Source organism: Mandrillus leucophaeus, unplaced genomic scaffold (genome assembly GCF_000951045.1).
Source record: "Mandrillus leucophaeus isolate KB7577 unplaced genomic scaffold, Mleu.le_1.0 Scaffold2149, whole genome shotgun sequence".
NCBI classification, from domain to species: Eukaryota; Metazoa; Chordata; class Mammalia; order Primates; family Cercopithecidae; genus Mandrillus; species Mandrillus leucophaeus.
The window spans coordinates 50,442-63,000 of record NW_012102198.1 but is presented as its reverse complement, the minus strand read 5'-3'; the positions used below and the strand labels follow the sequence as shown (position 1 = coordinate 63,000).

Genomic DNA, 12,559 nt, shown 5'->3' with positions numbered 1-12,559 from the left:
ACCTGCAGCGTGGCTTCCTCTGCAGAGACCTGGGGAGTCTGTACCATGGCCTTGACCCCGCTCCTCCTCCTCATTCTCCTCCTGCGCAGGCCAGGACAGCACAAAGCATCCTGATCCCCCAGCTCACTGACGCCGCATCCCACCTCATGCCAGAGCCGTCCTTTCCTGTTCTTCTTTTTTCAGTGTATAATGGCTGTCTGGGTTTTCAGGATCCCTCTGGCAGCCTGTGCCGACTCAGTCGACCTCCGCATCTGCTCCCTGGGAGCCCTGGCCAAGCTCACCCACACTCAGCAGTCAGCAGAGCAGCTATGCAGTTGAATGCTTTCGGCAGCAGCCAGGAAAGGGCCCTCAGCTCCTGATGCAGCTTAAGAGTGATGGAAGCCACACCAAGGGGACTGGGATTCCCAGTCACTTCTCAGTCTCCAGGACTGGAGCTGACCACTATAGTGTCATTTCTACAATCCCGTCTGAGGATGGAGCTGGCTATATCTGTGGTACAGATTGTAGCTTTGGTGTGCCATTTAGGTAAAGCACAGATGAATGGGGAAGTGAGGCAAAAACTGTTTTACTACTCTGCTACCAAGATTGAAAAATGGCTCTCAGAAACTGCTGACCTGCATACTCAAATATGTTGTGTGTGTGTGTGTGTGTGTGTGTGTGTGCGCTTTAATTTTACAAGTAGAGAGCCAGATATTTTCTGATTCCTGCTTCACGTTCCCTTGGAGACAGCTTTCTAGGCCAGGCCTCTAGGGAGTGCACACTGATCTGTAATTATTGTGCAAATGTTACAATAGAGCCTGTCTCCCCCTACTGGTCCGGTGTATTGTGGCTCTATAGGGGGATGCGAGGAAATTCTCCTTTTCATATTCAGACACTGAGACTCAGCTGCACACCTCAGTCCTGCCTTATTCATATCACTTAAATGATCACTCTTAGAAGATAACTTATGACTTAAATAAATTTTAGATTTCTATCAACATGCTAGAAAGCATACTCCAGATAAATAAAAATAGAGAGAATGAAGATTTATAGAGATCGAGATGAAAAGTTTAAACCCTTTGGGCGTTTCTGAAGGTATTCTCAGGTGTTCAGTGCCTGGGTTTTGGGAGTAAGGGATAAAGAGGAGAACTTATTTCCAACACACTGAAGATGACAACAGATAAGCAGAAAGCTACCAAAGAAGGAGGAGTAGAAATAGCCACGAATATCATCCTGGTATCCTTGATCTGGAACGAGAGGATTTTATTTATTATTTATTTATTTATTATTTCAAAATAAGTACATCCCGTGGAGTCCTTGGCAAAAGCTGAAGGATGTATTGCTTTGGGAAATATCTGTCCAGTAATTAGGTAACGACTAATGTAATTGAGCAGAGACTTCATTAACTTCACATGCAAAGAATGCAGACTTGCAGAACCCTCCCGAAAACCATGAAACAACACATCATCAACAATAACAACTCTAGCAAAAACAGCAACAACAGCAACCAAAATTCTTTACAAAAAGTTCTGATTTCCAGAACTGTCACATTATATTATTTAAAATTTCCATTTGTTAAAGTAGAAGAATGAGATAGGTCCAAGACACAGGAACACATTGCCATATATAAGGGAAAATAACAAAGAAAAAAATTTAAAAAAGAAAAAAATTAAAAGTTGACAAAAACTATTTTCTAAGAGGCAGAAACACTGGTCTTATTAGACCAATACTTCAACTCCATTAGTTCTCCGTTTGCTCAAAGAAATTTAAAAAATGTAAAAATGTTCAAAAAAGCATGAAAAGAATGTATCTCCAAATAAAGAATATTAATAAAAAGATATAAAAGAATCATTGAAATAAACATAGATTGATATTATCCTATTCCAGGAATAGAATGAAATAAGGGTGGAAAAAATACACAGAACCTAAAGACCCCCTTGACACCATCAAGTGTATCAATAAACACATAATGAAAGACCCAGAAGGGTAAGAGTGAGGAAAAGAAACAGAATAATGTAATTGAAAAATGGTAACCAAAACTTGCCCAAATTTGACAAAAAGAAATATACTCAATCTCTAAATTAATCAGAACTCATAAAACTTATGGAAAGCATCATGGCGGGATAAAGTTACTAAGTTCTAAAAAGTCAAACAGACAAAGGCGGTTATATCAAAAGTGTGTCAATTTCTGTTTCTTGCCATGATGCAATAAATGGAGTTCTTACACCATAAACAAAAAACTTTAAGACACAATCAAGTGCATGTAATGACGATTTGCAGACAGTGAATATTGGCCACCAGGGATAACCTGATTATGTAACCTTAGAGAAAGGAACCTAACACACAAATGAGCACTACAGTGGACACAGATTTCTTCTTTCTTTCTTTCTTTCTTTTTTTTTCGAGACAGAGTCCTGCTCTGTCGCCCAGGCTGCAGTGCAGTGATGTGATCTCCGCTCACTGCAAACTCCGCCTCCCAGGTTCAAGCAATTCTCCTGCCTCAGCCTCCTGAGTAGCTGAGATTACAGGCACTCACCACCACGCCCAGCTAATTTTTTTGTCCTTTTAATAGATACTGGGTTTCGCCATGTTGGTCAGGCTGGTCTTAAACTCCTGACCTCAGGATATCTGCCCGCGTCGGCCTCCCAAAGTGCTGGGATTACAGGTGTGAGCCACTGCACCCGGCTGACACAGATTTCTTTTTGGAGATAATTTTTGACCCAGAAGGAGGTGGTGACCAAGAAATTGTGAGCTTTTTACACAGCTCAGAACACAGAGATAAGAAGCCAGAAAAACACGATGGCTGAGACTCTCAGAGCAAGACACTGGAAAGCAGGCAGCTACACAGAGCAAGGTCCCTGCGCTCTGCATGAGGCCCCTTTGGATTTGGTTGAGCAAAACATGGCACCTTGCAAGGGGCTCTAATTTGATGAATAGATCTTCCCCTACTGGGAACTAAGATTCATATATTTTTTCTCTCTGTTTTTTTCACCACTGTATCTACAAACCCCAGGACTCAGCCTAGCACAAAGAGCCAAGTAATACCATGTTTGTTGACTGGAAACTTCAACAAACAAAAGACTGAAAACCGGAAACTTCATCTGCCCCTCTGACAGAAATCTACACACTAACACAATTTCACTATATGAAGCTTCCAGAGGATGATGTGCAGATTGTAGATGAGCTTCCTCTTACACCTTCCACCTAGTCATTTCTGTGGGAGGACTTATTTTCCCTCTTTCAGTTTTCTCCTGTGCTGCTCATGTCACACCCTCTAATTCAGGGCTCCAGCCCACCTTTCCTGCCAACACCAACACTCTCTGTAGATGAAAACCCGCCAGTCAGCAGCCTCCTTGGTCTGACAGAGGTCATCTTCCTGGGTTTCTAGGACTCTGGTCCTGCCAAGACCCTCCTTTCTCAATCCTAATCCCATGGTCCCTGGCAGCCTCTTCACCTGGACCTCATCGCTCATCTCTGTGTTCCTCCAGCTATACCCACGTCAGGAACTGCTCTTCATCTGCACTATAAATAAAGAATTATCCTCTTCACTCTTAAATTTTTGCTCTGATTATCTCCTCTTCTTTGAGCTCAGGCACCCCACCCCCTCTCAGATCCCTGAGTGTGGCAGTGTCCCCTCTCCATACTCTCTACCGCCTCCAATGGTGAAGGGGAGGCAGGGAGGTCCCTGCACATATCACATCCTCATCTTTCCCCTCAGGGTCAGCTCCCTGAGGTAGGGACAAGACTGTTCCCTTCAGGCTCACAAACCCACTGTCAAAAAGCACCCAGCACATGGTAGGCACTCAATAAACCTTTACCGAATGCAGACCTGCCTCTCAGCACACTGGACACATTGCAGTGAGCGCAGGATGGGGCTAAACTGGGAGTGTCAGCTGTGAACCTGCTCTTCTCCCTGTCCTCAGCCTGAGAGCTGAGGGGGCACCCATCAGGGAGAGCACCCAGGGGCAGGGAGGGGTCACAGGCAGCCTCATCCTCTGTGTGAGACACTGCTGAGACTATGGGATCCCTGTTCATTCAGGTGAGAAGAAAAGGGAAACAATTCATCTCTGTGTTCCTCCAGCTATACCCTCATCTCTGTGTTCAGTCGGAACCTCTATGCATCCACACAGAGGAGGCAATGACAAGAAAACACAGGATGTAAGCATAGTGGTAATAATGCATTTCTACCTAATATTAAATAAAACTCGATATTACCTGTATTCTGTAAACAATAACTAGTTACAAAACTGACTGTAAATGATGCTTTTAGAAAAACACAGCTTTCGAAGAAAAGAAACCTCAAACAATGACACCCCTGAATTGCAAACCTAAGGTGGGGCACACATTTATTTTCAGTTCCATATATGGCCTGGATTTATTTACAAGACAATATTGTGTGTCACTATTCCATTTTACGTGGTATATTTAAAATCTTACGGTACTGCAACTGCCTAGTAATCTACTCATCAATATAAATATCAGTGTGACAATCCTGCTGTCCTTCTCCACCCCTGCAAACTCCCAGCAAAAATTCATTATGAATTCACAGAATGTACTATCAGAACTGTTGTAGCCACATACACAGTTTGTTTCATTTCATGTTTTGATAGAGAAAATAATCTTTTTTTGTTTAAGCTTGGTTTTTAAAAATATATTGCATATCAAATGTCATCACAAATCAGAGATTAATAATTTCTGGGGACATGAAGGGCTCGTTACCAAGTGATCTAGGGGTGATCAGAGCTGTGATCAGCCAGCTGCCTGCATGGTGCCCTCTGCTCAGCGATCACAGCAGCGAGCTCTCATGCCCAGGAACACACAGTTCCACCCCTGCCCGTCTCCCTGATATCCACCAGAGGGGCCTGATCCAAGGCCAGCGTGGCATCAGAAGGCTGGGGACTCTAATTTGCATGGATGGACCCTCATTGTCAGAGAATGAAGAGGGGAAGGGAGAGATTTGGGGAAGCTCTGCCTCAGTCGTGAGCACAGAAGGCAGGCAGGACTCAGGACAATCTCCAGCATGGCCTGGTTTCCTCTCCTCCTCACCCTCCTTGCACACTGCACAGGCGACAAGATACAAGGCCATGACTAAAGTCCCAGGAAGCCCATGGGGCCTGCTCTCTCCTTTTGTCTCTCGACCCAGAATCACCATGCCTGTGTCCCACTTCCAGGATCCTGAGCTCAGTCTGTGCTGACTCAGCCACCCTCAGTGTCTTGGGCCACATAGCCGAGGCTCACTATCTCCTGCACTGGAAGCAGCTCCTACATTGGCACTGGCTATAATGTAAACTGTTGGCAGTGGCTCCCAAGAACTGACCCCAAACTCTCAGGCGTAGTGATAAGAACTGGGCCTCCTGGGCATCTGGCCAATTCTCTGGCTCCAAGTCCGGCAACTCGGCCTCCCTGGCCACCACTGGCCTCTGGGCTGAGGACGAGACTGAGTATTACTGCCAGTTCCACGGCAGCAGCGTGAGTGCCTGTACAGTGCTCCAGGCTTGCAGGGAAGTGAGAGAAGAACCCCCTTCCTCCTTTCCCAGATGAGTGAGTGCCTAGCAGCTACTGCACAGGCCTGGCCTGTGGCTTCTGCTGCTGTTGCTTCCCCAGTGGGCCCAGGGGCATCAAGGGCCCCACCTGGGGAGTAGATGCTTCTCCTCCCCTCTGTCCTCAGAGTCACCCACAGCAGCCCCTTTCTAGGAAAAGGGCCTCCAGAAAACAGAATGTCCCGTACCCTGCAACTTGGGACACAGGGTCTCTGCTCTAAAGTCCAGGGGCTGGAGTGACAAATCCAGCAGTGAAATCTCAGATCTACGTCTGATGGGGAACCCGCATCTGCATCATCCTTTCGCTATTTCCAGGAGTTTTCAAAGGAATGTCTTCCTCCCACTGGTCCTCAGTGTGTATTCCTGTTCTTTTTATTTCAGCCTATTTTGTTTTCTTTTTTCTTTTCTTTCTTTTTTTTTTCTCACTCTGTCGCCCAGGCTGGAGTGCAGTGGCATGATCTCAGCTCACTACAAGCTCCACCTCCCACGTTCACACCATTCTCCTGCCTCAGCCTCCCGAGTAGCTGGTACTACAGGCACCTGCCACCATGCCCGGCTAACTTTTTGTATTTTTATTAGAGATGGGGTTTCACTATGTTGCCCAGGATGGTCTCGATCTCCTGACCTCGTGATCTGCCTGCCTCTGCCTCCCAAAGTGCTGAGATTACAGGCGTGAGCCACCATGACCAGCCTGTTTCAGCCTATTTTTTACGTGTCTTTTTATTGAGGAATAATTAACATAAAATAAACTCCCGATATTTAAAGTGGCCAATTTTGTGTGTTTTAAGATATTTATACACCCTTGGATAATCACCACAATGAATTAGTGATTCCATCACAAGAAATCAGTGACTGGTTCCGGGGAACCCTCTCTAATATCTCTTGAAATTCTACTTGGACTCAAGTAAGAAACAGGGCTCTGGGGCTCCCAGCCACATCTTGGGATCTAAAGATGCGTCGGCCTTTGCAAGGATTTTGCACATCACTGTGCTGCAGCCTGAGAATGGGTCTGTTTCAGGGTCTGCACAGGGGCAGTGGATTTGACAGCAGCTCTGAGGCTTACCCAGTGCTCCAGGCGCATGGGAAAGTGAGACACAAATCTTCCCTCTGCTCTCTAGGCCTGGGGCAGTCATCCCAGCTGGTGGCTCTGACAAATCTAGCTCAGAATGTAACTTCTGTTGTGAACACTGGATTTTCCTTGGACAAATAGTTCTGACAATATCTTATTTCAGTTCAACTAGTATAATCCATTGCTCACACTTCTCATTCCATTCTTGCTTTCGCAATCAGTGGACCCTGTTCTGTGCCCACTGTTCTCTGCATCTCTCCCTGCTGGTCCAGCCTCCTGCAAAGGTTCAGCTCCCAGAAGAGACTCCTGTATGCACTGCCCTGGAAGAAGCAACACTATGAGTAGAATGGCAAGATTTTGTCACATCAGCACTGGGGATATCTCACCATTACTCTGGGCCTGTTGAAGCCATCACATACTCTCTGAATCTGAGTTTTCATTTTTGGCTCCATGTAACCCTACCTCAGCAGCTCTTGCTTTCAACATGGGGATGAGCTGAAGAAGAGGTTTGTAAATGACAAGTATCAGTCACTCTTCACCATGCAGGGGTGGCTGTGTCCTTCTGTGTCAGGTTTTGTGCCAGCAGGGTTGTGCCTCGCAAGCTCTTCCAAGGTCCTCCATGCAGTCCGTGTTCCCTCAGCTGACCACATTGTCTGGAAGTTAAGGTCACCTCCTCATGCACTGGAACAAGCAGCAGAGTCAAGTGGACAGTGTCAAGTGGACTGACACCACCAGCTCCTACGGGAGCCCCAGATGGTAATGCCTGCTGGTCTCCAGCTTGCACGGTTCTGGTTTCGGGCTCTTGCTCTAGGTTTGGTCACTTGGGCTCCTGCAATACTCTGGGATCCTGTGTGAGGACAAGGGTGATGATCACTGTTCCAGATGTGGAAAGAGCCTCGTGTGTTAACCCAGGACACCTGCCCCATGGGGACGCGAGGCACAGGCCTTCCATCTGATCCCACAGCCTGGCCTATAGACTCGCTTTCATTTTGTGTGACTGTCACCTGACTCAGGACATTCCTGCAGTCATTCTTTCCTCCAGGACTGAGGGACTGAGGCCATTCCCTGGGTCTGTGGCCTCCTATCCAGTCGACCTATACACTGGGTTTTTAGGATAAAACATCCCCAGCCTGGGCATTGCCACACAGGCAGGCAGCTCAGAAAGAAAATACTCTTGGTGATTCCAGATGTCCCGGCACATAGACTTGGTGTGTGTTTGTGTCCATGACTAAGGTCATATTTGGGGTTAGGAGTGAGAGTGGTCACCATATGGTCCAGGAAGAATGTGCTGAGGTTTCTGTTGTCAAAGATAAAACTTGTCCACCTTCCTGCCCTTCCTTGTACCCGAGGCAGCCACCTGAAGCCTGCAGGTTTCTGAGACTCTCCATAAATGGAGAGGAAACATCCTGTAGAATGGATGACTGGGACAGAAAGACAAGATAGGACAAGGGTACAGGTGTCAGCAAGGGCTAAACAGCAAGTATGCACTTGCTCATGCCAAAGAATACTGAAATAGCTTTGAGGGTAATTCAGTGTCCTTGAGATTAAAAACAAATTGGAGATGGAGGGCTTCAAACCCCCATTAGGTCCTTGTGCAAACAGATGCTGAATTCCGAACCACATCAAGAGGCTAAAAAGATGAGGCAAAATCTCTGAATGACAGGTGGAGGGGATTTCTACAGTTTCTTGGTGCTTAAGAGACAGGGACCGGCCAGGCACTCACCTGAAAAATCCTGCAGGGTCACAGCACAGGGAAGGGAATGTGTTGGATACGTAAGACGACTTTTATGATGAAAACACCAGCTCCACCACCGATAATGGTTTTCAACATTCATACTTAGGTGCATACACAACCTCTAGCAACCATAATTACCACAAAGGACAGGCGTTGTGTAAACTTTTATGAGGTTCTATGTTATAAAATAATTACACAAGATGTATAAATAATGTGGGCACTAATAAGGTGAGGTTATATGTTGCAATATCTAGGATTCCTATTAAACTTATAAAATGCAAAATTAAGTAGGTACTAATGTAAAATGATACAGTAGAAACACTTACTTGATTCATGAAAAATAAAAAGTGAGAAAAAAGAAATAAAGCAACAAAGCCCAACTGAAATAAAGAGAAAGGTGAACTCAGACACAATATTCAGCAATTATATTCATTGTAAATGTTTTGATGATCCAGATAAAAATACATTTCCTTAAAATAAAGTTACTTGTGTGTTAAATTTTAAAGGATGCTAAAAATGCACTATGCAAACATTCACCTGTAGAAAGCTCTTGTGGTTATCTTGTTATCGGACCAAATAATTTTAATGAAAATTATTTACATCAGGAAATGTGGGACATTTTATGTGTATAAAATGAAATATTCAACAAGAACACATAACAATTATAAAATACACATCAGCCCATTCGTGGTGGCTCACATCTGTAATCCCAGCACTTTGGGAGGCCGGGGCGGGTGGATTACTTGAGCTCAGGAGTTCTAGACCAGCCTGGGCAGCATGGCAAAACTTCAACTCTAAAAAGCACAGAAAAAACAATTAGCCAGGCATGGTGGCATATGTGCCTGTAGTCCCAGATACTTGGGAGCCTGAGGTAGGAGGATCCCTTGAGCCTGAGAGGTGGAGGTTGCAGTGAGCCAAGACAATGCCACTGCACTCCTGCCAGGGTGACAGAGTGAGATAATGTCTCAAACAACAACAACAACAACAACAACAACAAAAATGCCCACCCACAAAAAGACCCAAAAAACACGTCCCTAATAATATAATTTATATAAAACATAAATTAGCAGGACTAAGGAAAAGAATCAATTCACAATTATAGTTATAAATAATGGCATACACGTTGTTATTAACTGAGTGAATCGGCAGAAAAAAAATTGCACATAACAATATGTGAACAACCTGTTTAACCAAATTGACCACTGACACCAGGACCCCAAACCTGAAGAGTAGTTGGCTAATAAATATGTATTCCTGAAAAGATTGAATAAGTGCAAGAAGAAATAAATGAGGCATTCATTATTTCTACCTGATTTTATGCTTCTCCTCTCTGTCCTGTGAGCAGGGGGCACTCCCGTGTCTATTCCTAGTCCCATTCTTATCCCCTCCTCTCTCTCCCCAAGACTGAGCTGCATTCTGCAGGGTGGTTCCCATCCCTCTGGAGCAAATGACTGAGGCGAGGAGCCCTGCCTTCCAGTGCTGCTGTTTCCATCGTGCTCTGGTTTGAATGTCTCCCTTCCAAAAGGATTTGTACTTAATTGCCCGTGTGATAGTATTAAGAGGTGGGCCTTCAAAAGGTGACATAGTCTTGAATATGGAGACCTCATGGTTGGGATTAGGGCCCTTATACAAAGGCTGGAGGTAGCAGTGTGCTCCGTCTCTCTTCTTTCCACCGTCTGCCGTGTGAGGACACAGAAAGAAGACACTTATCAGATGACAGTGCCTTGATCCTGAACTTGCCAGCCTCAAAAATTGTGAGAAAGCTGGGCGTGGTGACTCATGCCTGTAATCCCAGCATTTTGGGAGGCAGAGACAGACGGATCACGAGGTGAGGAGATCGAGATCATCCTGGCTAGCACGGTGAAACCCCGTCTCTACTAAAAATACGAAAAATTAGCCGGGCATGGTGGTGGGTGCCTGTAGTCCCAGCTACTCAGGAGGCTGAGTCAGGAGAATTGCTAGAACCCAGGAGGTGGGGGTTGCAGTGAGCCGAGAACACGCCACTGCACTCCAGCCTGGTGACAGAGCAAGACTCTGTCAACAAAACAAAACAAAACAGTGAGAAAATGAATATCTGTTCTCTATTAATTACCCAGTCTGTGGATTTTGTTGTAGTAGCACAAAGTGGACTAAAACATGTGTGTGTCCTTCAGACCTTGATTTTACAAAAAGAATATAAAACAAATTTGCTTCTCTGCATATTGCGCTCTCTCTCGCTCTCTCTCTCTCATCCTGCAATAACAGCAAATGAAGACAAAAACCACCCCATCAACGCAACTGCAACCATCAGCCTCATCCCCACTCCTCCCTCACTTTGTGTCAAGGGCCACAGTCACCCGTGGGTTCTTCCTCCTGAGCCTCCTCCAGCTCCCAGGGACCAGCCCTCAGCCCTCCTGACATATCCTCACCCGCTCTGCTGCCTTCAGGCTCTTTGTTGAACGTGGCACCAAAGATGTCTTTCTAAAGCATCTGTTTCATCCATCCTGTCTGCTGTTTACAACCCCAGATAATGAACCAATCCATTCCCTGTGGAAGGAGCTGCTCAGGCCTCTGCTCCCAGAGCCTTCTGCATTCTCCCCTCACTGCAGCCTCCTCACATTGGGTGGTCCTCGTATTCCTTACATGCCCTTCTTCTAGTAACTCAGAAGTCCTTATAGAAAAGCTCTTTATTAATATCAGTAACTCAGGGCAGAGTGAGTGTGTGACCCATGGATGCTGTGGACCTATGGGGACCAGGCTCTCAGGTGACTCCACTCATGATTCCCACTGAGAGACTGCAGTGTAACCAGTGAGCAGCAGGGGGCACTGTGGGCCTGTCTCAGGGTCTGCACAGAGGGAACCCACAGCTGTGCCACCCACCAGACTCCTCAGGGCAACGTCTTCTGCCCACAGAACTGTGGAAGGTCCCAGCAGCTGCTTCCTCCCTAGTCCTTCCCATGGGGCCAAGTCTGAGTCTTACACGTTAGTCCTTTCCATACCAAGAAGCGAGCTCAGACTGCAGTTGCTTCTCGGGGTGGGGCCGAGGTCACCAAGAAGACAAACAAATATGTGGGAACAGCCCCTCCTCTGTCAGGCCAGTGAAGAAGATAAAAGCAGCCTCAGGTGACAGAGCTGAGACTGGCGTGTCAACTGTGTCCACCATGGTCTGGACATCTCTTCTCCTTGTGTTTCTCTCCCACTGCACAGGTGAGCCAGTTTTCCGGGACCTAGGGCAGCCCCCAGCCTGTGTCAGCATCTCTGGCTTTGAGTCCCAGGGAGCTTAACACTTAACAGCTCCATCATCAAAGTGTGTCTGTGTTTTCAGGTTCCTTCTCCCAGTCTGTGCTGACTCAGCCACCCTCCCTCTCTGCATCCCTGGAAGCATCAGCCAGACTCACCTGCACCCTGAGCAGTGGCATCGGTGTTGATGGGAAAACTGTACACTGGTACCAGCAGAAGTCAGGGAGCAATCCCCGGTATCTCCTGAGCTACTACTCAGACTCAGTTAAGCAGCAGGGCTCTGGAGTCCCCGGCCGCTTCTCTGGATCCAAAGATGCCTCAACTAACTCAGGGATTCTGCACATCTCTGGGCTGCAGCCTGAGGATGAGGCTGACTATTATTGTAAGATATGGCATGACAGCGCTAATGCTTACACAGCGCTCCAGACCCACAGGGAAGTGAGAGAAAAACCCTCCTCCACTCTCCCAGCCTGGTACCTTCACCCTGCTGGTGGCTCTGATGAAGCCGAGGACAGGAGGTGACTTTTGTTGTCACATCTTCAACCAACACCTAATTTTCTTCAAACCAGTAGATCTCAAAATGTACTTTTTATTCAGTTCAACTTTTAGATTGGTATTATATACTTTATCGTCATGTCTTCAGAGACAAAAATCATTTGATTAGAGAATAAAAAATTGGCTGGGAGCGGTGGCTCATGCCTGTAATTCCAGCACTTTGGGAGGCCAAGGTGGGCAGATCCCCTTGAGGTCAGGAGTTTGAGACCAGCCTGGGCCGCAGGAGGCAGAACCCATAGGACTGTTCAGCACAGAGTGAGCCTCAACATAAACTAAAAGCCGTGGTTAATGATAAATTATCAGAACTTATCTATTAATACTGGATTACACAATTTTATCAAGTGTACAAATGGATGCATTATGTGAAAACAGGGAGTCTCTGGAAGGGTGGGATGGGGGAAATGTATGGGAGCTCTGTACCTACTGCTCAGTTTTTTCTTTACACCTAAAACTGCTATGAAA

At 46.2% G+C, this 12,559-nt stretch overlaps 1 protein-coding gene across 1 annotated transcript; it reads left to right on the top strand.

Annotated features, from left to right (window-relative positions):
• Positions 1–11,463: 11,463 nt before the first annotated feature.
• Positions 11,464–12,064, top strand: LOC105540076 (immunoglobulin omega chain-like). The gene is made up of 2 exons (XM_011980562.1): positions 11,464–11,509; positions 11,628–12,064. The coding sequence occupies exons 1-2, from the start codon at positions 11,464–11,466 to the stop codon at positions 12,062–12,064; spliced, it is 483 nt and encodes a 160-aa protein (XP_011835952.1).
• Positions 12,065–12,559: the final 495 nt, after the last annotated feature.

Coding starts and splice junctions, on each gene's coding strand:
- LOC105540076 (XM_011980562.1), top strand. CDS start 11,464: ATGGTCTGGACATCTCTTCTCCTTGTGTTTCTCTCCCACTGCACAG. Junction 11,510..11,627: donor GTTTCTCTCCCACTGCACAG/GTGAGCCAGTTT, acceptor CTGTGTTTTCAG/GTTCCTTCTCCCAGTCTGTG.